The sequence below is a fragment of the Salmo salar genome, chromosome 26 (genome assembly GCF_965601325.2).
Source record: "Salmo salar chromosome 26, fSalSal1, whole genome shotgun sequence".
Taxonomy (NCBI): domain Eukaryota; kingdom Metazoa; phylum Chordata; class Actinopteri; order Salmoniformes; family Salmonidae; genus Salmo; species Salmo salar.
The window spans coordinates 10,512,836-10,537,628 of record NC_138316.1 but is presented as its reverse complement, the minus strand read 5'-3'; the positions used below and the strand labels follow the sequence as shown (position 1 = coordinate 10,537,628).

At 38.9% G+C, this 24,793-nt stretch overlaps 2 protein-coding genes across 5 annotated transcripts; both read right to left on the bottom strand.

The window, feature by feature from the left end:
• Positions 1-1,630: 1,630 nt before the first annotated feature.
• On the bottom strand, positions 1,631-5,347 carry cd59a (CD59 molecule (CD59 blood group) a). 3 transcript variants are annotated; one of them, XM_014175164.3, is made up of 4 exons: positions 4,946-5,347; positions 3,305-3,386; positions 2,680-2,781; positions 1,631-2,591 (listed from the first exon to the last, which is right to left on the bottom strand). In XM_014175164.3, exons 2-4 carry the CDS (start codon positions 3,357-3,359, stop codon positions 2,392-2,394), a joined length of 357 nt encoding a protein of 118 aa, XP_014030639.1. In that variant the 5' UTR covers positions 3,360-3,386; positions 4,946-5,347; the 3' UTR covers positions 1,631-2,391. The 3 variants fall into 3 exon arrangements, with proteins under 3 accessions (XP_014030639.1, XP_014030641.1, XP_014030640.1); XM_014175166.3 differs by lacking the exon at positions 4,946-5,347 and adding an exon at positions 3,797-3,891; XM_014175165.3 differs by lacking the exon at positions 4,946-5,347 and adding an exon at positions 3,478-3,555.
• Positions 5,348-10,271: 4,924 nt separating this feature from the next.
• On the bottom strand, positions 10,272-24,105 carry fbxo3 (F-box protein 3). 2 transcript variants are annotated; one of them, XM_014175162.3, is made up of 11 exons: positions 23,965-24,105; positions 19,762-19,851; positions 19,282-19,445; positions 18,743-18,857; positions 18,397-18,601; positions 17,369-17,414; positions 16,785-16,869; positions 11,558-11,680; positions 11,321-11,436; positions 10,914-11,104; positions 10,272-10,702 (listed from the first exon to the last, which is right to left on the bottom strand). In XM_014175162.3, exons 1-11 carry the CDS (start codon positions 24,054-24,056, stop codon positions 10,568-10,570), a joined length of 1,362 nt encoding a protein of 453 aa, XP_014030637.1. In that variant the 5' UTR covers positions 24,057-24,105; the 3' UTR covers positions 10,272-10,567. The 2 variants fall into 2 exon arrangements, with proteins under 2 accessions (XP_014030637.1, XP_014030638.1); XM_014175163.3 differs by having other exon boundaries at positions 10,272-10,699.
• Between the last annotated feature and the right edge of the window lie 688 nt (positions 24,106-24,793).

The window sequence follows — 24,793 nt, the reverse complement described above, 5'->3', positions numbered from 1 at the left end:
CTAACAGTTCATTCCTGTAATAATGTGTCTCTACAGGCTTGGTCAGCATCATGATTTGACCCGAAGGGTTACAATTTTATTTGCTAGTTGTGATGGCACACATCTGTTGCCAGAGCATCCCCACATTCTTTTCATTTAACAGTAAATAGCACAAACATTGAGGCATCTTACACAACACTGGGCCCTATTTCTGTGGCCTGGAGAGTGAAAAGACCACGTCAACAGAGGATGAGTACCTTTGAGTTAAGACTGTGGCATGTCGTTAGCATAACCAATGGACCAATGGTTTATAGGATGTCACTGTGACACTGTGTAAATATTGAAACACCACTTTCTCCTCTCAAATGTGTGAAAGAACAACATGGGGCCACATCTTGTCCCCAGAATGGTTTATCTCAGCAACTTTTTTTGAAACACTGTGATTTAGGCTTATTCTGGCAAATTAGGTTGCTCAGATTGATACACAGCATTTATATGAAGGAATATTTCAAATCTCACGTCCAAGTTTTGAAAATCGCATTTGACAAATTCTACTTGACACAGGCCCATGGCCATAATGCATTTTGTTGCTGTGCTCTGTATCATGGGTTACTTTATTAATAGCTGTTGATCATGCTATTTAGAAAAGTATCAAGTATCAGGCGTCAAGCCACCAAGTAAAAGCTGTTTGATAGTGCCCACTCAAGCCATACTAACTTGTAACCTCTTAACAATGCACCAAAACCAAGTTCCTACCACTGTGTGTCCTTTTCACTCCTCTATTTGCTATTGCTCTCTGCTTTCTCACTTACTTCCTTTCTTGTTCTCTGCTATTTGGCTCATCCAGCTGTCCAAACAGGATGACGTTTATGAAGGGCATGGGGTCGAACAGTAGGGTATGGGGGAATATGGCCTCTGGCATCTCTCTACTAGGTAAATGATAAGCCATGGATGTTGTCATAGTTAAGGACCTTGGATTTGGCTGTAGTACTGATAAGTAAAGCCAACTCTGTGACAAACTCCCGCACAACAGAACGTATCAGTAGGAGTGTAAAAGGAAATGGGGAAATTAAACTGAATGGATTACATGCACTAATTTCAAAGTCAGACTTCTCTGACTGCCATCCAGGTAGGCATTTTGGGAGATCAAATTCACCGGATAACATTAAACCACTCCGCAAATGTTCTGTATGATGCATTTCTCAATGCTTGCTCAGTTTAACTCTTAATTAACATACTGAAAGTAATGGAGTATTCAACACATTGAGATCCTGCCTTGTTCATAAAAGTCTATAATCAACAATTTTGCTGAGATATTAGCATACATTATGAAACAAATTTCAGAAACATATATCGAATCACATTCAAGAACATGCCATTTTCACTTATAAGATACCCCATTAGTTCACCACTACAGGGACTCCTTGGGTTATGCTGTAGATTAGGAAAATGAATAATTATGCCAGTCTGCACTACTCTTCTAGCTCCTTTCTAACCGAAGATGCTGAGAACATTACAAAACAAACTCCATTCGTCAATACTAAGATTGTTGTAGTCCACTGTCAAACGATGCTCTACATTCCTCTGAATCAAAACATGAGGGTAAACATGAAGGCAGCCTTCTGACAAATAAATATGGCTTATTTGGCAATCTTTTTTAATTTATTTTTATTGGCCAGAGATTAAAATAAAAAGACAACACCATCCACGTGAAATATTTAATCCAAAAAGGTCTTTACTGTGCCCTTTAAAAGAGACAGGTTGGTTTAATAGATTCCTATTAAACAGGAAAAGCAATGTTATGAAACAGGGTATGCCGCTAGGCAGTAAAAAAGCAGTGAAGGCATTGCGTGTGAACAAACGTCTCTCCCAAATGGATCAACCTTCAGTTCTAAATTCCACATCATGAATTCTACAGTATTTGCATTTTCAATTATACAATACTTTGTCCACTCAATCACAGACACACAAAAACTCAACAATTTTCTCAAATTATCCCTTACATTTAAGCACATTACAGTAACTTTGGTCGGCAAACTATAGACAACCTATAGATGGAAATTGTTAAGTGCCAAAGTCTATTTTACTAGCCTCAAAAGAGGATTGTTTGAATGATATACCTTCTTCAAACTCATGAGCTGTGAGCACATTTCATATTTTCAGCCTTTGGGCTGAAGCACAAAGCATTGGTAATCAACAAATGGGTTATCATAGAAAGCATTACAAATCCTATTAGTGTAAAGAGTCAAATTCAATATTAGAAATGTGCAGTAGTAAATCAGGCAAATACTAATACGGCAGAATTTCAGCATGAGCCATTAACCCATATCTTCCTGCTTGCCGTTCCATCAGTGGCTTCTGTTCAGTCGAATGGCAGCATTAGAGCTTCTAAGGCGGAAGTGTGAGGAGCGGTTAGTGCATACACCACCACATCACTGCCAATGAGGCAAGAAGGCCCAGCAAGGGCTTGCCAGTGCCAATGGATGTGGCTCCGTTGCATAGATCACCGGTGCAACAGTTGAAGTTGAAGTTTGGTACAGCTGGGAACATCTGGGCCAGTCGATTGTAGTCGCAGTCAGAGTACTTGACGCACTGCCGATACGTCTGTCCCCCTGTGCCAAAGAACATAGGAGTTACAGGGTAACGCAGAGACATGGGAGGATTTTCATAATTCGTTTCAGATTACACATTTTACTGCACCTCTCTCAGTCAGTGTCAGGCAGGCATCATCATAAGTGCAGTCCTGTGTTTTTGTGCAGCTCCCTGTGTAATCCTTGCATTTGACACAGCGGATGGCAGATCCTGAGAAAACAAGGGGAGACACTTAGCCCTTCTCATGACTAGGAGCATTTCACATTTGACCAAATCCCAGCAGCTAATCAAGGGAAGCGGAGTGATTCATCTAGAAAAACATGCATCCTTGATTGCGATACAGTTTTGGAAAACTTGAACACTCAACTTGATCATCATCCAAAAATAACTTCACAAATACAAAACAGAAACTTACTGTTTTAACACACATTTCCACAGATGTGTTTGTATTGCACTTCCTGAGCTAGTCAAAAAACTTCTGTGGGAATCTTAAAACGGCACACAGTAAATGCATCTTTTGTATTTGTAAAATGATTTCCGGGTGCTATGAAAGTACAGTTTGAGGTTTCCAAAACCGTATTGCATGCAGTGATTATTAATGGTTAGACAGAGCATTGTAAATGCGAACCCTATGGCTATATGGCTTTCAGTTCGAGAGCTAGGCGAGACTCAACAGTATCAAAAGAACCAACTTCAATGGCAGAGTGTGAAGACAACAAAAATGATTGCTTACCCAATCCAAATATTGCAAAACAGAACACTAAGCATATCCCAGAATAATTGTTCATGATTTTGATTTCTGCTGACTGTCACGCCTGGAGAAAAAAAAAAGAGAGAAGAATCATTTAAAGCTGGAATCCTTAGTTGCTACATCAATTTTTGGATTTATAAATTAATGATATATACCAATTAATTATTGAAGAATAACATAAATGCCTCATAAGCTTAGTTCAACTGCTGTACACCATCAGAGCCCAAAATATAAACTTGTTTTAATCTGTTTGTAAACAATGTAAATTGGTTCCATTTCTCCAGGCCCCACCCCTCATCGTGTTACTAAAACTGGGGTGTGGTGACTCCTTTGCCATTGTCTCGATTAAGGACTGGCTTTAACTAGTGATGGGAGTAAAAATCTATTAAGTTACATATCGGGATATTATGTTTGACGATATATCATAGAATTTTGACAATGTCGCAATATACATTTTGCTCTAGTTTTCTGTACCTTCACCAAAACCTCAGAATGTGTCACAGGGGTCGTAAAATGGAGACCGAGACGCAGCGTGGATAGTGCTCATTCTTAATCTTTTAATGAAAACACTACAACAGCAAAACAAGAAAACAACCAACAACAGTCCCATCAGGTACTAAGACTAAACGGAAAACAACTACCCACAACCCCAAAGGAAAAACAGGCTGCCTAAGTATGGCTTCCAATCAGAGACAACGAAAGATACCTGCCTCTGATTGGAAACCATACACGGCCGAACATGAAAACCAACACAAAGAAAATGATAACTAGAACAAACCCACATAGAAACAGAAAACCCAAAATACCTACAAAACAAACCCACCTGCCACGCCCTGACCACTCTACTATGGCAAATGACTTCTTTCACTGGTCAGGACGTGACAGTATGTTTCCTTCATAGTTTGTTCACCATCTTTTTAAATAGGCAGCTAATTTTGTTTTCAGTACCATCATTTCCCTGACTGATCAAAAATAGTTATCATGGCTTTCTCTTGTCCCTCGGCAGCAGCCATATGGCAGCAGACATATGGTGAGATAAATTTGGAACATCGACTCGCATGTTCGTAAATTCAATCTGGAGTGCCAGTGTGCGCTCATATTGTCCGTTCGTAAATTCAGAGCCCACATTCCTGGAAGATCTCGCCGAGGAGTAGGTAGGGCACTCCAGATCGAATTTACGAACACACATAATATCGTATCGTGAGGTCACTGGCAATTCCTATGTCTAGCTAAATTGCGATTACGAATTACACACAAATGTATTGCCTAATGGAATTGCCTATGGCCCATGCCTTGTTAAAACACTGCAGAGATGAGACAGCTTTATATTTCTATATGCATATGATATGGTTTACAGTAACCTGACCAACAGAGTAGCTAGTGATGGCCAAACAACTTGATCAACTGGCCGTACTAAAATTAGATTAACTACAGTAGCTAACATTAGTTCTGTAATGTTAGCTCAAATCTATGCATGCTAGATAGCCAACCACATCACATTAACTCTCAAATAGCTACGTTAGTCCATACATTGTTCATATTTTTGGTTCAAATACACCTATAGTTATTGCTAAGTAATTATTATGAAGCTGGACATTTTTAACGAAAGAGGTATTTACTTACCCTGCTTCATCGAACAACGAAAGCAAAATGACATGCAAGCGCTTCGGAACCCAAAATAACCATGGCCCCTCCCCTTTATAAAATAAACTGACCACTACTGGGGAGCGTGGTTCGGCGGTGACCTTATTTTATCCTGATTGGTGGTGACACACCAACCTATTAAATAAATGCAGTATTATTCAAGGTGTGATGTTATATTCAGGGTACAACAATTTCCATTTCCTAATACTGTATGAGGAAGCATTAGTAATTTAATGACTGATTCATTATTTATTCATCTACATATGACATGAACCATACCAAGCTGGAGGTTGAAATACATTTCAAAATGGCCAACTATTTGGGCCGAAACTCCTATCTTCAGGTAGACTAACTGATTACCCCACAACTGTCAACACCGGTCTGTTTCAGAAAATGAATATCAGGGCAAAATGAACAGCTGGGTTGTACAATGCATCCTTGGAATGTGCTATATTCATTGGAATAGAAGACAAAATAAACTGAAACTGACAACTGTAATACAGTTGTCATATCAGACTGAATAATAGTCATAAGACCAACTTATTGCACCCTACTTTACATTAGTTATCATGTCATGAATGGGTGAAATGAGGCTATTGGTTTACACCAGTAGGCCAACCAAACAGTTGAACAAAGGAACATTGGTCGGGCCACAACAGAGAACACTTGAAGAATATCTGGCACCATCAAGACACATTCCAAAACAAACAATAGACAATTGTGAGCTTGTCTCTGTATGCCATTTGTGTGGGATCACCCTAGTTATTTTAATGAAACAATTTGATGAATTTCTTTGTGAATTGTGCTTTCAACCTGACACAATCTCTGCAGAAGTGAAAGTTGAACTAAGATCGGCCTATTAAGAAACATTTTGTACAATGTTCTTCAATAGGCATCTCGGTTCAACGCTTACTTCTGTAGAGATTGTATAATGTACTGTATGCACAATTGTTCTCTATCAAAGATAGTCTTAAAAACACTGATCGCATCCAATTACGAACTGATTCTTATGAATCTATTTCTCAGGAGCCGCAGGTAATAGAATATAAAAACACCAATGATATCGATGAAATGAATCCATCACAACAATTCATGAACAAAAATCAATGTGCTTACAAATTCAGCATTTAGTGTTTATTTACCCCAAACATAGAAAAACAAAAACACACTTTTATGAAGTAAAAAACAGTGATACTGAACAAATACCTAAATGCAAATCAAATGAGGTTTGAAATTATCATAGAGAATAGCCAGACACTATTGCACAGCTTAGCTAAGTACAAGGGGAAAACAGGATTAAAATAATCAGTTATTACCCACAAAATATGTTTTGCCATTCATAGACGAGAAGAACAGAAGGCAAAACGCCTTAATTCCATATTTAGAGGAAATTATTTTCAAATAATACATAACAGCACACATCTTCCTGGCAACAATGTCAAAGCTAAAACATCTCCTTGGGAAAACTGAATTTGCTCAGCTGAGCCAGGGTATTTTCATGTCCAGTTAAGTACGTGCTGAGATGAGTGATACACGTGTGCTCAAAGCTGAGATAATGTCCCTCTAATGACCTGAAATTGCACCAGAAAGCAATATAAACCAGACAATATACACTTTCCGATGTATTTTACTTGGACAGTCAAGCAAAATGTTTTAAATGTGGCTCGATACTCCAGCATTTCATTATTTGAGATCAAACGTTTCATATGAGGCGACAGCACGTCTCCTTTTATTTGAGGGTATTTTCAAACATACCTGTTTTACCGTTTAGAAATGAAAGAACTTTAAGTATATTATATTAAAGTAGTCAACAGTTTAGTATTTGGCCCCATATTCCTAGCATGCAATGAATACATCAAGCTTGTGACTAGATACTTGTTGGATGTATTTGCAGTTTGTTTTGGTTGTGTTTCAGATTATGTTTCACCCAATAGGAACTGAATAGTGAATAATGTAATGTCATTTTAGAGTCACTTTTATTGTAAATAAGAATAGATGTTTCAGAATACTTCTACATTAATGCTTATGGATCATCATGAATGAATAGTGAATAATAAAGACTGCGAAAGTTATAGAAGAACAAAGATCATACCCCGGAAAAAATGCGAACCGCCTCTGTTAATGGTAATTGTGAGAGGGGAGTATTTTGCGGGGGTATGATCTTTCTTCCTCTGTAACTTACACTTCCTCTTGTTCTTCTGTAAATTCTTTGAATTTGTCCAAAGACTTGAGGGAAAAAAACAAATGAGACTAGATACAATGCATTCAGAAAGTATTCATACCCCTTGACTTATTCCACATTTTGTTGTGTTACAGCCTGAATTCAAAATGGATTAAATACATTTTTTTTATCACCCATCTACACACAAAAACCCATAATGAGAAAGTGAAAATATGTTTTTAGACATTTTTGCAAATGTATTGAAAATGAAAAACATTTACATAAGTATTCACACCCCTGAGTCAATACATGTTAAAATCACCTTTGGGAGTGATTACAGCTGTGAGTCTTTCTGGGTAAGTCTAAGCTTTGCACACCTGGATTGTACAATATTTGCACATTTTTGCACGGTCAAATTGGTTGTTGATCATTGCTAGACAGCCATTTCCAAGTCTTGCCATATATTTTCAAGGCTATTTAAGTCAAAGCAGTAACTAGGCCACTCAGGAACATTCAATGTCATCTTGGTAACCAACTCCAGTGTAGATTTGGCCTTGTGTTTTAGGTTATTGTCCTGTTGAAAGGTGAATTTGTCTCTCAGTGTCTGTTGGAAAGCAGACTGAACCAGGTTTTCCTCTAGGATTTTGCCTGTGCTTAGCTCTATGCCGTTTCTTTTTATCCTAAAAAAAAACTCCCTAGTCCTTGCCGATGACAAGCACACCCAAAACATGATGCAGCCACCACCTACTTGAAAATATGAGAGTGGTACTCAGTGATGCATTTGCCCCAAACATAACTCTTTGTATTCAGGACATAAAGTTAATTTCTTTGACACATTTTTTGCAGTTTTACTTTAGTGCCTTATTGCAAACAGGATGCATGTTTTTGAATATTTGTTATTCTGTACAAGCTTCCTTCTTTTCACTCTGTCAATTAGGTTAGTATTATGGAGTAACTATACTGAACAAAAATATAAACACAGCATGTAAAGAGTTGGTCCCATGTTTCATGAGCTGAAATAAAATATCCCAGAAATTTTCCATACAGACAAAAAGCTTCTCTTGAAATGTGTGCACATATTTGTTTACCTCCCTTCTAGTGAGCATTTCTCCTTTACCAAGATAATCCATCCACCTGACAGGTGTAGCATGTCAAGAAGCTGATCAAATAGCATGATCATTACACAGGGGCACCTTGTGATAGGGACAATAAAAGGCCACTCTAAAATGTGCAGTTTTGTCACACAACACATAAGTTGAGGGAGCGTGCTATTGTCATGCTGACTGCAAGAATGTCCACTAGAGCTGATGCCAGATAATTTAATGTTCATTTATCTACCATCATTTTAGAGAATTTGGCAGTACGTCCAACCGGCCTCAAAACCGCAGATCTGTCTGTAATAAAGCCCTTTTGTGGGGAAAAACGAATACTTATTGGCTGGGTCTGGCTCCCTAGTGGGTGGACTTATGCCCTCCCAGGCCCACCCATTGCTGCGCCCCTGCCCAGTCAAGTGAAACCCATAGATTAGGGCCTAATGAGATTTCCTTATAAGAACTATAACGCAATACAATTGCTTAAATTGTTGCATGTTGGGTTAATATTTTTGTTCAGCATACTATCTTGTTGATTCATCCTTAGTGTTCTCCTATCACAGCCATTAAACTCTAACTGTTTTAAAGTCACCATTGGCCTCATGGTGTAATCCCTGAGCGGTTTCCTTCCTCTCCGGCAACTGAGTAAGGAAGGACACCTGTATATTTGTAGTGACTGGTTTAATTGATTACACCATCCAAAGTGTAATTAATAACTTGACCATGCTCAAAGGGATATTAAATGTCTGCTTTTTTTTTTTTTTACCCATCTACCAACAGGTGCCCTTCTTTGCGACGCATTGGAAAACCTCCCTGGTCTTTGTGGTTGAATCTGTGTGGCTTTCACTGCTCAACCGAGGGACCTTACAAATAATTGTATGTGTGGGGTACAGAGATGAGGTAGTTATTCAAAAATCATGTTAAACACTATTATTGCACAGAGTGAGTCCATGCAACGTATGTGACTTGTTAAGCAAATCACTTACAAATTTACTCCTGAACCTATTTAGTCTTGCCATAACAAAAGGGGTTGAATACTTATTGACTCAAGACATTTCAGCTTTTCATTTTTAATTAACTTGTAAACATTTCTAAAAACATAATTCAACTTTGACATTGTGGTATTATGTGTAGGCCAGGGACACAAAATCTCAAATTAATCCATTTTAAAATTCAGGCTGTAACACAAAATGTGGAAAAAGTAAATGGGTGGGAATACTTTCTGAAGGCACTGTACATAAAGTGCATTCATTTGTAAACGGCAAAACAGATACGTATAGAAATACTCTCAAATAAAAGGTGACATTCTGTACTGTCGCCTCATATAAAACACTTGATCTCAAATTGAAAATGCTGGAGTATAGAACTAAATTTGACTAACTTTAGCTTCACTGTCCAAATAAATACAGAGGGGTGTGATGCTGTAGCTCATTGTTCAAACATTCAGATTTCTATGAGAAACTGCACACTGATTGGCTGCTTTACTAAACAGTTGTTTGTTTCTGCAGACTTTCAAAGGATCATAGTCATAATCACATTGCAATTAATAAGATATGATATGCATTAATGCATGACAGAGTTAATGCATGACAGAGTCAAGCCCACATTAACATGTTCCTGAATATCTATTAGATATACAGACAGCATCCAATGTAGCTCAACAGCTTTGATGTGGGCTTCTCTTTGTCATTAGCATATGCAAACATCCCAGCTTTTATGAGTTGTGTGTTTCCATATAATTCCTTTTTTTTTTTGGTTTGAAAACCACTGGCAGTGACCATCTCTGATTAAGATCGTCATAGTTAAACATGTTTAACACTGCTGCAAAAACAGCTGCAATGTAAAATAAATGTCATTTTTGATGATGCATCGCCAATACACCTACAGTGGACCTGTAGAGATGCTGTGGCTTTTTATATAAGGAATATGACTACACACACACACTACATATGCCAAGGAAAAAAGGGAATACTCAGGATTTAGATAGAGCACCAATCTGCACTTTAGCTCTATGCACTAGTCAGCCAGCTAGAGAATGAACAATGCTACTATTGAAAAAGAGGTGACAACCCTGCTCTCAATAGACAATGTCCAGTTCCAGATCGCTCCATTGTTGAAAAAAATAGAAAACAAACAATGGAGCGATCTTGGATTTACATGGGAGGGCATATTGCAGAGGCTGTGGTTGTATCTCATCGAGCTGGGGTGGAAAAGTTCACACAGGGCAATGACTATCAGCCAATGGTAAATACAGCTTTACAAACAATAAAAACAAACTTTACTCTTATGTAATTGTGAAAGTCCTTCCTAGCCCCTTTCCTAATTGAGTCCTGTGGTGAGAAAAGTGTGTCAGATGTGGCGTGGGCATCGTCCCCCTGGGGCTGCCATGTTAATGCCTCGAAGCTCACCCTCATTATGATCGTCGGTGTCTGACGAGTTGTCTTCGTTAAAAGATGCACTTGAAACATCCCTTGCCGATCCCTGCTGATGGGGGGGAGCAAATATTAAACCAAGTTCTTGTTTCAAAACTTTACCATTTATTGTATTACCAAAAATGGACAAATAAAAAGACCAACAAAACATTTTAATATAATAACCCTAACCTAAAAGGTGGCCCTGATCATTGATTTACCAAGTTCCTTAAAACTGAATCCAATTGTTACTCATCGCCATCTCATAAACCATAAACACTTACCGACCGTACAATTGACTCACGGAACGGAGGGCAAACCATGTGAAAGCGGGGGATGCAGACGTCGAAGATCTCCTCTTTGTTCTTGAGGCGGTGGAAGGTGTAGTGGCCTTCCATGTACTCTGAGGTAGTAGAGAAGGTCGTGCAGCTGGCGTACTCATGTACTTTACCCGGAGTCATCACCGGGAACTCTCCTGCAGACAATGTCATGTGGTTAGTATATCTCATGCATAAGTTACTCATGAAATGTTAACTTATTTAATTAGTATATAACATGACAATTACATTAGTAATCTGTTAGCTGTAAATCATTCTTAGATCGTAACAGGTTTTTCCACACTGCTACCAAATGGAGACAATTAAGAATTAAACATTATGGTAAGTCCACAGAATCCTCTCTAGTCACCTACCAACAACGCCTGGCCCACGGACCTCCTCCACGTTGCCATTAGCATTGGTGATCTTCCAATAACGACTGTCCAGTTGGCAAGCATTCTCAGGGAGGGCATCCTTTGCCATTTCAATCCTGAGGGTAGAATTTAATGCATAAGGTTAGGGAAGTTACGACAGCTGTATTATGATCCATTTACACATTTATATTTGTAATCATTATCAGGAGCTGAAATCAGTAGGGGAAATAGTGGTACCTGATCCGATAGGTGAAGAAGAAATGTGGAGGATGCACTGAGCTAAGCTCCGGTAAGAATGAGGTAGACACTGAAACAGTAATATCCCCCGTGGTGGCAACACACTGCTTATCATGGACGTACCTGTGAATAGTGACAAAGCTTATTAAACCTTCAAAATCCGTTGGAAGCCTAGCTTTAAATGTTAACTACATATTAGGGTTGTCCCGACCCAACAAAAATCTTGGTCGACCAAGTGTTGTCTGTTCATTCGACCAATCGATTGGTCAACATTTTTTAAACACATCCTATGTGTTTTAATCGAATCAAGTACAGTGCATTCGGGGCTCCCGAGTGGCGCAGCGGTCTAAGGCACTGCATCTCAGTGCTAGATGCGTCACTACAGACCTGTTTCGATTCCAGGCTGTATCACAACCGGCCAGGATTGGGAGTCCCATAGGGCGGCACACAATTGGCCCAGCGTCGGCCGTCATTGTAAATAAGAATTTGTTCTTAACTGACTTGCCTAGTTAAATAAAAGGTTTAAATAAATAAAAATTTCAGACCCCTTGACTTTTCCAACTTTTTGTTACATTGCAGACTTATTCTAAAATGGATTACATACATTTTCCCCTCACCAATCTACACACAATACCCCATAATGACAAAGCAATAACAGGTATGACATTTCTGAAAATGTATTAAAAAATAAAACAGAAATCCGGAAGTTTACATACACCTTAGTCAAATACATTTAAACTCTTTTTCACAATTTCTGACATTTAATCCTAGTAAAAATTCCCCGTCTTAGGTCAGTTAGGATCACCATATTATTTTAAGAATGTAAAATGTCAGAAGAATAGTAGAGAGAATCATTTATTTTTGCTTTTATTTCTTTCATCACATTCCCAGTGGGTCAGAAGTTTACATACTCATTTAGTATTTGGTAGCATTGCCTTTAAAATTGTTTAACTTGGGTCAAACGTTCCGGGTAGCCTTCCAGAAGCTTCCCACAATAAGTTGGGTGAATTTTGGCCATTCCGCCTGACAGAGCTGGTGTAATTGAGTCAGGTTTGTAGGCATCCTTGCTCACACACGCTTTTTCAGTTCTGCCCACAAATGTTCTATAGGATTGAGGTCAGGACTTTGTGATGGCCACTCCAATACCTTGACTTTGTTGTCCTTAAGCCATTTTGCCACAACTATGGAAGTATGCTTGTTTTTTTTCTTCTGGAGGTCTTGGCTGATTTCCCCATGATGTCAAGCAAAGAGGCACTGAGTTTGAAGGTAGGCCTTGAAATACATCCACAGGTACACCTCCAATTGACTCAAATTATGTCACTTAGCCTATCAGAAGCTTCTAAAGGCATGACATAATTTTCTGGAATTTTCCAAGCTGTTTACAGGCACAGTCAACTTAGTGTATATAAAATTCTGACCCATTGGAATTGTGATACAGTGAATTATAAATGAAATAATCTGTTTGTAAACAATTGTTGGAAAAATTACTTGTGTCATGCACAAAGTAGATGTCCTAACCGCCATGCCAAAACTACAGTTGAAGTCGGAAGTTCACATTCACTTAGGTTGGAGTCATTAAAACTCATTTTTCAACCACTCCACAAATGTCTTGTTAACAAACTATAGTTTTGGCAAGGCGGTTAAGACATCTACTTTGTGCATGACACAAGTAACTTTTCCAACAATTGTTTACAACCATCTCTGCAGCACTCAGCACACACCAATCAGGCCTTCATGGTAGAGTGGCCAGACGGAAGCCACTCCTCAGTAAAAGGCACATGACAGCTCGTTTGGAGTTTGCCAAAAGGCACATACTCTCAGACAATGAGAAACAAGATTCTCTGGTCTGATGAAAGCAAGACTGAACTTTTTTGGCCTGAATGCCAAGCGTCACGTCTGGAGGAAACCTGGCACCATCCCTACGGTGAAGCATGGTGGTGGCAGCATCATGCTGTGGGAATGTTTTTCTGCCTAAGTAAGTTATGGTATTAAGACTAAACAGGATGCGCTCTTAGGCCTAAAAATCTAATGGTGGTTATACAAGTCTATTAAGCATATTAATGATAATGACATTACATGGAGTATTATTATTTTTATTAATAATATAATTTGAACAGTGTAAACACAATAAATTATAAACACCAGATATGCTGTTCTAACAAAATTAAGTCTAAAGCCTTTATTACAGCAAAGCAAAGATTAAAAACAGCCGAATTTGTGAAATTGTGTACTTGACATGTCATTGCGTGACGCTTGGTGCACATGGAATCAGTAGGCTATTAAACAAGCACTCAAACATGCAACAGAAGCAGGATGTCTTATTTTTGTAGATATACAGTACCAGTCAACAGTTGGGACACACCTTTTTTCTTTATTTTGACAATTTTCTACATTGAAGAATAATAGTGAAGACATCAACACTATAAAATAACACATATGGAATCATGTTGTAACCCAAAAAAGTGTTAAATCTACATTTATTTTAGAGTCTTCAAAGTAGCCACCCTTTGCCTTGATGACAGCTTTGCACACACTTGGCATTCTCTCAACCAGCTTCATGAGGTAGTGACCTGGAATGCATTTAAATTAACTTCTTTGGGATAGGGGGCAGTATTTTAACGGCCGGTTAAAAAAACGTACCCGATTTCATCTGGTTACTACTCCTGCCCAGAAACTAGAATATGCATATAATTAGTAGATTTGGATAGAAAACACTCTAAAGTTTCTAAAACTGTTGGAATGATGTCTGTGAATATAACAGAACTCATATGGCAGGCCAAAACCTGAGAAGATTCCATACTGGAAGTGCCCTGTCTGACAATTTGTTGTCCTTCTGTTGCATCTCTATCGACATTACAGCATATGTGCTATAACGTGACACTTTCTAAAGCTTCCATTGGCTCTCTAAAGCCACCAGAAAGTGGAATGGGGTGTCTGCTGTCTCTGGGCAAAGTACAGCAGCAGAGTTTGTAAGTGGTCAGTCTGGGGACAGTGAGACTGAGATGCGCGTTCACGAGACTTCTCCATTTTTTTCTTTCTCTCTTTGAATGAATACAACGTTGCCCGGTTGGAATATTATCGCTATTTTACGAGAAAAATAGCATAAAAATGGATTTTAAACAGCGTTTGACATGCTTCTAAGTACGGTAATGGAATATTTTGAATTGTTTTGTCACGAAATGCGCTCGCGCGTTACCCTTCGGATAGTGACCTGAACGCATGAACAAAACGGAGGTATTTGGATATAACTATGAATTATTTGGAACCAAAACAACATTTGTTGTTGAAGTAGAAGTCCTGGGAGTGCATTCTGACGAAGAACAGCAAAGGTAATCCAATTTTTCTAATAGTAATTCTGAGTTTAGGTGACCCTGAAGTTGGCGGATGTCAAAATAGCTAGCCGTGATGGCCGAGCTATGTACTCAGAATATTGCAAAATGTGCTTTCGCCGAAAAGCTATTTTAAAATCGGACATAGCGATTGCATAAAGGAGTTCTGTATCTATAATTCTTAAAATAATTGTTATGCATTTTGTCAACGTTTATCATGAGTAATTTAGTAAATTCACCGGAAGTTTGCGGTGGGTATGCTAGTTCTGAACATCACATGCTAATGTAAAAATCTGGTTTTTGATATAAATATGAACTTGATTGAACAAAACATGCATGTATTGTATAACATAATGTCCTAGGAGTGTCATCTGATGAAGATCATCAAAGGTTAGTGCTGCATTTAGCTGTGGTTTGGGTTTATGTGACATATATGCATGCTTGGAAAATGGCTGTGTGATTATTTGTGTCTATGTACTCTCCTAACATAATCTAATGTTTTGCTTTCGCTGTAAAGCCTTTTTGAAATCGGACAATGTGGTTAGATTTTAACGAGAGTTATCTTTAAAATGGTGTAAAATAGTTGATTGTTTGCGAAAATTGAATTGTGGTATTTTAGTTGGTTTTGTATTTCGCGCCGTGCGATGCCATTGGCTGTTGGCTTGGAGTTCCGCAGGCGGAACGGGGTTCCGCTAGCAGAACGGGGTTCCGCTAGCAGAACGTGAGAACGCTCTCATGAGAACCGCCACAGGAATGGAAGACCCAGAGTTACCTCTGCTGCAGAGGATAAGTTCATTAGAGTTACCAGCCACAGAAATTGCAGCCCAAATAAAAGCCACAGAGTTCAAGTAACAGACATCTCAACATCAACTGTTCAGAGGAGACTGCGTGAATCAGGCCTTCATGGTCAAATTGTGGCAAAGAAAACACTACTAAAGGACACCAATAAGAAGAAGGGACTTGCTTGGGCCAAGAAACACAAGCAATTGACATTAGACCAGTGGCAATCTGTCCTTTGGTCTGAAGAGTGCAAATTTTTTGATTTTAGGTTCCAACCGCTGTGTCTTTGTGAGATGCAGAGTAGGTGAACGGATGATGTTCGCATGTGTGGTTCCCACCGTGAAGCATGGAGGAGGAGGAGGTGTGATGGTGCTTTGCTGGTAACGCTGTCTGATTTATTTGGATTTTAAGGCACACTTAACCAGCATGCCTACCACAGCATTCTGCAGCAATACGCCATCCCATCTGGTTTGTGCTTAGGGTGGGACTATCATTTGTTTTCAACAGGACAATGACCAAGAAGGAGAGTGATGGAGTGCTGCATCAGATGACCTGGCCTCCACAATCACCCGACCTTAACCCAATTGAGATGTTTGAGATGAGTTGGACCGCAGAGTGAAGGAAAAGCAGCCAACAAGTGCTCAGCATATGTGGGAACTCCTTCAAGACTGTTGGAAAAGCATTCCAGGTGAAGCTGTTGCGAGAATGCCAAGAGTCTGCAAAGCTGTCATCAAGGCAAAGGGTGGCTACTTTGAAGATTCTCAAATATAAAATAGATTTATTTGTTAAACACTTTTTTGGTTACTACATGATTCCATAGTTTCATAGTTTGTCTTCACTATTATTCTACAATGTAGAAAATAGTAAAAATAAAGAAAAACCCTTGAATGAGTAGGTGTGTCCAAACTTTTGACTGGTACTGTATATCTTTTTTTGCTACTGCTCGACTAAAGAAATCTTGGTCGACCAACAGCCTATCAACCAAACAATCGACCAGTCGACTACATGGGGTCAGCCTTACTACATATTGTTGAGTATTGCAATAATGACACAGAAACTATGACCTTCCTGCATGTGCCTGTTATGTATTCCAGAAAGGGAAAGTTAATGGAGATTACCTGAAGATCTGATCCCGGATGATGGGGTATTCTCCTGTTACCACGTTATGGACGTATGAGGTAAACCACTCAGTAAAGCTGGACCCTAAGGTGAGAAATTAAAGTGAGAGGAAGCAAAATAATGAGAAAGTGTGAGACACTGCATTAGAAGTTCAAACCCATATGTTGAGGAACTAACACATTGAATATCAAGAAATATTAATTTAGCAAATAATCCAGAGTTCCATTTTTTTATTCATTGTAAATAAGAATTTGTTCTTAACTGACTTGCCTAGTTAACCTTTATTTAATTAAATTAATCCATTCATGGAGTGCTATGTTGCAATACAACAGTTTATTTATTTATATTTGAAGAATGGGAGCAGTGCCTTCCTGTTTAAGTCTGATTGGGGAGAGATTAACCGGGCACTGCATCCTCTGTACCTTGAACAATTCCAAGAAGTGCATAATAACCTAGTTGTTAAGCATCCATATAAAAGTTTACAATTGCTCAACTTGCAGTGACATGTTGCAATGAAACATTTTCACACAACCTAACTGAAATATTTGTATAATATATGTAACAAACTAATAGCTCATCATACCTGTGATGAACATGTCAATTGCAGATGGATCTTGTGCCATTTGATCCTATAATAGAAAAATGTAGAACAATCCTATTAGTCATCCATTAGTCAGTGATGTAAAGTACTTAAGTAAAAATTGTTTAAAGTACTACTTAAGTAGTTTTGGGCTAATCTGTACTTAAATATAAATAGTGTTGACAACTTTTACTCCACTACGTTCCTAAAGAAAATAATGTACTTTTTACTTCATACATTTTTCCTGACACCCAAAAGTACTCGTTACATTTCAAATGCTTAGCAGGACAGGAAAATTGTCAAATTCCCACACTTATCAAGAGAACATCCCTGGTCATCCCTACTGCCTCTGATCTGGCGGACTCACTAAACACAAATGCTTTGTTTGTAAATGATGTCTGAGTGTTGGAGTGTGTCCCAGGCTATCATTAAATTTAAAAATAAAATTGTGCTGTCTGGTTTGCTTAATATATGGAATGTGAAATTATTTATACTTTTATTTTTGATACTTAAGTATATTTTAAGCCAAAGACTTTTATACTTTTACTCAAGTATTATTTTAACGGGTGACTTTTACTCGAGTCATTTTCTATTAAGATATCTTTACTTTTACTCAATTATGACAATTGGGTACTTTTTCCACCACTGCCATTAGTTAATTTCCATTATTCAACATTATCTCCTGCCTGTGGTGAGATACCATAGCTAGAAAAGGGCTACCCCCAGTGGCAAAGAGTTGTCCTGCCCCAGACAATTTATGAAACGTAAACACTGGAAGCTGTTTGCAACTGACGTGGTGAGATAGCTAGAAAATGGCTCCCCCCAGTTGCAATGAGTTATATCTGTCCCAAATAACTTAGGAAACATAAATACTAAAAGTTATATAAAGCTCAAATTAAGGAGTGGTTTATTATTACTAAGCGATGCTACCCACTTCCTTATTCTTTTCATCCTTAACCTGTGTGTGAGAATAAAAGGCTGTCTCCCAGTTGTAATTGGGGAGGGGGCCGAGGTCTCATATGAAAACTGACCGGGCAGTGGTAGAAGATCTCGCTGCGGCTGCGGCCCTCAGTGCCCTCAAGGGCCATGTATTGGCTGAGGCCTGTGTGGAAGCAGAAGGTGAGGGGCAAACACTGCCTCATGCCCTTGCGCTGCTGAAATCCACCTGCTGCCGTTTCAATATCAAGCAGGTCCTCTGAGCGGTAGTGGTTAGACAGGGCCATGCTTCCCATTAACCTGGAAGAAAATAGGGGTAGATCATTTTTACCATAAGTATACTTTTATGTCAATTTGTTAATGTAAATTCATCTTATTCAGCTCAGCAGCACAAAATAAAAATATAGACAAACAATTATTTGAATTGATGAATTCTCATACCCAGGAACGACCAGCTTCTGCCCATTGTGTATCCGGTATGAGCACCGGTAGTCATCTGAAAGCTTGCAACAAATCTGGGCCTCAATGCCATCCAGCTCTTCTTCCTTTGCTCCCTCTGCTCAGGGGAAATCATCAAATGACTTAGGCAAACAAACTACAATAAATAAATAATTTTAAAAAGGTAAGGATTTTCTATCCAATACATTTGGAAATCCATCAGCATATTGGTTGAAGGTTTTAAGATAAAGGTTAAATTAAAAAAAGTACAAAATTATTTAACTAGGCAAGTGAGTTAAGAACAATATCTTATTTACAATGAAGGCCTAGGAACAGTGGGTTAACTGCCTTGTTCAGAGGCCGAACGACAGATTTTTACCTTGACAGCTCGGGGATTCGATCTAGCAACCTTTCAGTTAGTGGCCCAACTCTCTAACCACTAGGCTACCTGCCGCCCCAATAAGGCCTAATGGTTCCATTGAACCATCCCACAGCGATCAAATCCCCTAAAGTGGTGATGTGTATTCCTTGTGGAGGTTTACCTTTGAGAGAGGCAATCATCCTGGGGCACTGCTGGTCAAGGTATCTCTTCAGGTCATCCCAGGCTTTCTTCAGTGTGCCATAGTGATCAATGTAACGACCCAAGTCAGTATAGAACTCTCGGAAGAGTTCCTTCCAGGTTTGAACCTTCTGAATTTTGTCTGACCTGCTCAACAACAACAAAATATTTAGCTAAATAAAACATATCAGTACTATTCCGTTTGGAAAATAAACACATTCAGTACAAACATTCCTGATTATTACAGCAAATAAGAGCTCAAAAGAATGTTGGTACAAGCCATTTTGAATCCTTTTCAATTTGAAACGTTTTTATGTGAATGTTTTGCTGTTACTCTTCACCACAAACCAGAGCAAGTTAACTACAACTCTACTCTTTGCTACAGACAAGATTCTCATACACAGGCTTTACACTGTCCATAGGCTGATGAAATCCATGTTTTTTTGTTGTTGATCAGACTTACTCAGTTAAGAGCCAATGTTTCAAACAGAGGCCTTTCCATAATGGGTTGTGGCCGGAAAGCTCGTTGAGTCGTCTACTCACAAAACTGCAACTATGGATAGAAAATAAAAAAGTTATTGCTAGTTAGCAGGTTCTTCGCATGAATTTCAGTATATCAGGATGTGATGGTGCGATACCTGTAGAAATTCAATCAGCTGGCAGCTAGCTAGCTCAAATGAGCTGTTACAGTTGAAGTCGGAAGTTTGCATACACCTTAAATATATTTGTCTAACTCAGTATTTCACAATTCCTGACATTTAATCCTAGTAAAAATGTCCCATCTTAGGTCAATTAGGATCACTATTTTATTTTAAGAATGTAAAATGTCAGAATAATAGTAGAGAGAATCATTTATTTTAGCTTTTATTTCTTTCATCACATTCCCAGTGGGTCAGAAGTTTACATACTCATTTAGTACTTGGTAGCATTGCCTTTAAATTGTTTAACTTGGGTCAAACGTTTCAGGTAGCCTTCCACAAGCGTCCCACAATAAGTCGGGTGAATTTTGGCCCATTCCTCCTGACAGAGCTGGTGTAACAGTCAGGTTTGTAGGCCTCCTTGCTCGCACACGCTTTTTCAGTTCTGCCCACAAATTTTCTATGGGATTGAGGTCAGGGCTTTGTGATGGCCACTCCAATACATTGACTTTGTTGTCCTTAAGCCATTTTGCCACAACTTTGGAAGTATGCTTGGGGTCATTGTCCATTTGGAAGACCCATTTGCGGCCAAGCTTTAAGTTCCTGACTGATGTCTTGAGATGTTGTTTCAATATTTCCACATAATTGTCCTTCCTCATGGTGCCATTTATTTTGTGAAGCGCACCAATTCCTCCTGCAGCAAAGCACCCCTGTGCTTCACAGTTGGGATGGTGTCTTCGACTTGCCACCTTCCCCCTTTTTCCTCCAAACATAACGATGGTTATGGCCAAACAGCTCTATTTTTGTTTCATCACACCAGAGGACATTTCTCCAAAAAGCACGATCCATGTGCAGTTGCAAACCGTAGTCTGACTTTTTTATGGTGGTTTTGGAGCAGTGGCTTCTTCCTTGCTGAGCAGCCTTTCAGGTTATGTTGATATAGGACTCGTTTTACTGTGGATATAGATACTTTTGTACCTTTTTCCTTCAGCATCTTCACAAGGTCCTTTGCTGTTGTTCTGGGATTGATTTGCACTTTTCGCACCAAAGTACGTTAATCTCTAGGAGACAGAACATTTCTCCTTCCTGAGCGGTATGACGGCTGCGTGGTCCCATGGTGTTTATACTTGCGTACTATTGTTTGTACAGATAAACATGGTACCTTCAGGCGTTTGGAAATTGCTCCCAAGGATGAACCAGACTTGTGGAGGTCTACAATTTTTTTTTCTGAGGTCTTAGCTGATTTCTTTTGATTTTCCCATGATGTCAAGCGAAGAGGCACTGAGTTTGAAGGTAGGCCTTGAAATACATCCACAGGTACACCTCCAACTGACTCAAATTATGTCAATTAGCCTATCAGAAGCTTCTAAAGCCATGACATAATTTTCTGGAATTTTCCAAGCTGTTTAAAGGCACAGTCAACTAAGTGTATGTAAACTTCTGACCCACTGGAATTGTGACACAGTGAATTATAAATGAAATAATCTGTCTGTAAACAATTGTTGGAAAAATTACTTGTGTCATGCACAAAGTAGATGTCCTAACCGACTTGCCAAAACTATAGTTTGTTAACAAGAAATTTGTGGAGTGATTGAAAAACGAGTTTTAATGACTCCAACCTAAGCGTATGTAAACTTCCGACTTCAACTGTATAAGACGGCAAAGCTAGCTTGCTATTTATACTAACTAGCCAATTTCTCTTGAAATCCCACTTCATACAGGGGAGAATCATTTGAGGCTTATAAAATCAACAGACCCAGGTTAGCATTAGCTAGCTCGGACGCTAATAGTCTGGCAAATAAGTAGCTCTCAAGAACCCAAGGTGTATACCAAAGATTATCGATATACTGTAAAGATACATGTCTCTTCGCCCTAACCTTCTTGCCCTTTGTGCTGTTGTCTGTGCCCAATAATGTGCTGCTGCCATTTTGTGTTGCTACCATGTGTTGCTGCCTTGCTATGTTTTTGTCTTAGGTCTCTCTTTATGTAGTATTGCGTTGTCTCTTGTCGTGATATGTGTTTTGTCCTGATAAATAAATAAATACATATTTTTTTATCACAACCCCCTTCCCCGCAGGAGGCCTTTTGGTAGGCCGTCATTGTAAATAACAATTTGTTCTTAACTGACTTGCCTTGTTAAATAAAAATAAAAAACAATGTCCACAAAGCGGCACTGCGGGCTGTCAAGCTCCAGCCTATCGTTTCCGCCTGTTTTCAATGGAGAGAGATGCTGTTCTACTAGCCTCATGTCATGAATATGCATTGCCATTCCGATATAAAGTGTTATCTCAAAGTTGCCAGGATGTAAATGTATTACTTATATCAATACACTCCGTAACAACATAAGCATTACCAAACTTCTATTCGATCAAATAAATCTTGCGGAACAAATAAGCCATACATTTTTTTGACGACCAAATTTGACACTCTCATTGACCTCCATACAAAAACTTCTTGCTTGGTGGGCAAAACAACACCACCCGCTGGAGGGACAAAGATTTTCAGCCGAGTTGGGCCTCTCTTCGTCTTTGGGCATACCCAGATTACAGTTTGCCCCCCCCCTTGGGTTCTCTGCTCATGGTACTGATCAAAGTTGACTCCCTCATGAACTATAATTCCTGCTCTCCGTTTAATACTGACGCTCTGTCTAAATGCAAATACACTTCACCAGCGATAAGGTTTTGTAAACTTTTGGAACTTAACTTTCATACTAGGGAGAAAGAATCTTTCAAATTCAAAATATACACTTAAGGTCTGCAGTTTTTCCATGTAAATTCATCTTATTCAGCAGCACAAAAACCAAATATGGACAAATAATTATTTAGATTCAAGTACTCTCACCCAGGAACGACCAGTTTATGCCCATTGTGGCTGTTATCTGTCATGCTGTCTTTAAAGCAAGTACAAGAAGCGATAGATATGTTCTGTGTGCTATTTCTATGATTCCTCTTCCTAAATTTCGTTTTTAGTCTTTTACTTTCGGTTTTGTACACAAGGTTCAAACAGCTGAAAAAACAATATTGTTCGGTTATTGAAAATATATTTCACAGCGGTTTAAACAAAACAATTTGCAACCAGGAAATGGCGGAGCGATTTCTGCATATTGCACCTTTAAGTTCCAAATGTTTCGAAAATTGTATCTCGTGCTGGGCTCTTTTTGTCTATACAGAGCATTTTTGTACACCGTCGGAGCGTCTACAGGCGGCAGACAGCTTTGTGTATAGACGCGGTATAATGTCTAATAACATTTACCATCTAATTTGAATGGGATAGTGGAGAAGTAACATTAGCTAGCTACAACAACAAGGCATCTGAAACCAAAACAAACCATTATGCTGCTTTAATATCAAAGTGGGAAGGAGGTAATTATCAGCTGTGAAGTCGTAAATACAAGTTGGCTGCGTTCAAGTGCTTTGAACTCGTTGAGAAACACTGATTGGCTGATGGCCAACAAGCTCAATTAACTTAAAGTAGCGCTATCATGCTTGTAAACAAATTAGTGTTAAAAAAAAACATATAGCCATTTATTTTTTATAAATGTGTTACTGCCGAAAATGCTGTTATCTAGGTAATTTCTTAGTAGATGACGTCAGGGGTCAGCACATGGATGATAGACACATTTCCCACTAGTAATTGGAGGGGCGTTAAAGTGGATTCTTTATGTAACTACTAAATACCACCTTCCCACTTGGTTAGAAACGCAGCATTAGCCTAGCTACTAGCCAACCCTAGCTAGCGACGGTAAATTAGCTCACGGCTAATTGAAAGTTACATTTTTATGCAATAAATATACCTGCAACTGTCATATTGAATAAGACTAATGACCAAACAATCAGGAAAGACAACACATTGGCATGCAATAGCAAGCTAGCTAGTAAACAAAAGTGAAATATTTGCTTAGCTAACAACATCTTGAGAACGTTAACTATAGCCAGCTTTTGTAGCTAAGCATAGCTCTATTACACAACATAAACTCGTATGGTATTTTGTGCACAGGCCTTTATCCCTCTGAAGCGTGTTATACATACCTTATCAAATCTCTAAAGTCAAGAAAGGATAACATTAAGAGCAAAGGATCGGAGGGTAAATTGTTCAAGCTTAGCTCCATGGACGCTGCCATTTTGGAACCTGGAGTTTTGCTTCAAGTCCCGCCCCATCTATTGTGACAGAGCGTTTCCGCATGCTTTCTTGTTATCAAATAGTTCGCACATGGGGAGTGGGGCTAGGGAGAAGTTGAAATGAAAAATGTGATCAGGTTGTTCTCATCTATCTCAGCTTCCTGTGTAAACATTTACACATATTAGTAATGGATTACTTCAAACTAGTAGGATGCTTACGTAGGTGGTTGATATGAATCATCATAAAATACTTTCACCAACTGTATGCCCTATTCAGGGAATTTCCTATTAAAGGCATTGTGTGCACCTACGGTTATGGTGTACACTCTGGATTGTAGTAACATACTGTGTAGTAGCTTCCCTGTATTTGAGACCGGTCTTCTGGCCAAGCTTGGTTGATAGATCTGTGTGGCACATATAATGATCGGGACGTTATATCCTTGTGTATAGTACCAAAGATTATTATAGCTGGTAGTGCAGTGTTCCTGCTATGTATGATTGCGTGTTCAAGCCACCTGTTAAAGCAGGAATCAGGACTGACAATCCATGATATCAATTATAATTTTTACCATGAGGCTATATAGTGTTTTTTATATATATATATATTGTATTTATTTAACCTGTATTTAACTAGGCAAGTCAGTTAAGAACAAAATCTTATTTACAATGACGGCCTACCCCGGCCAAACCCTAACCCGGACGACGCTGAGCCAATTGTGCACCGCCCTATGGGACTCCC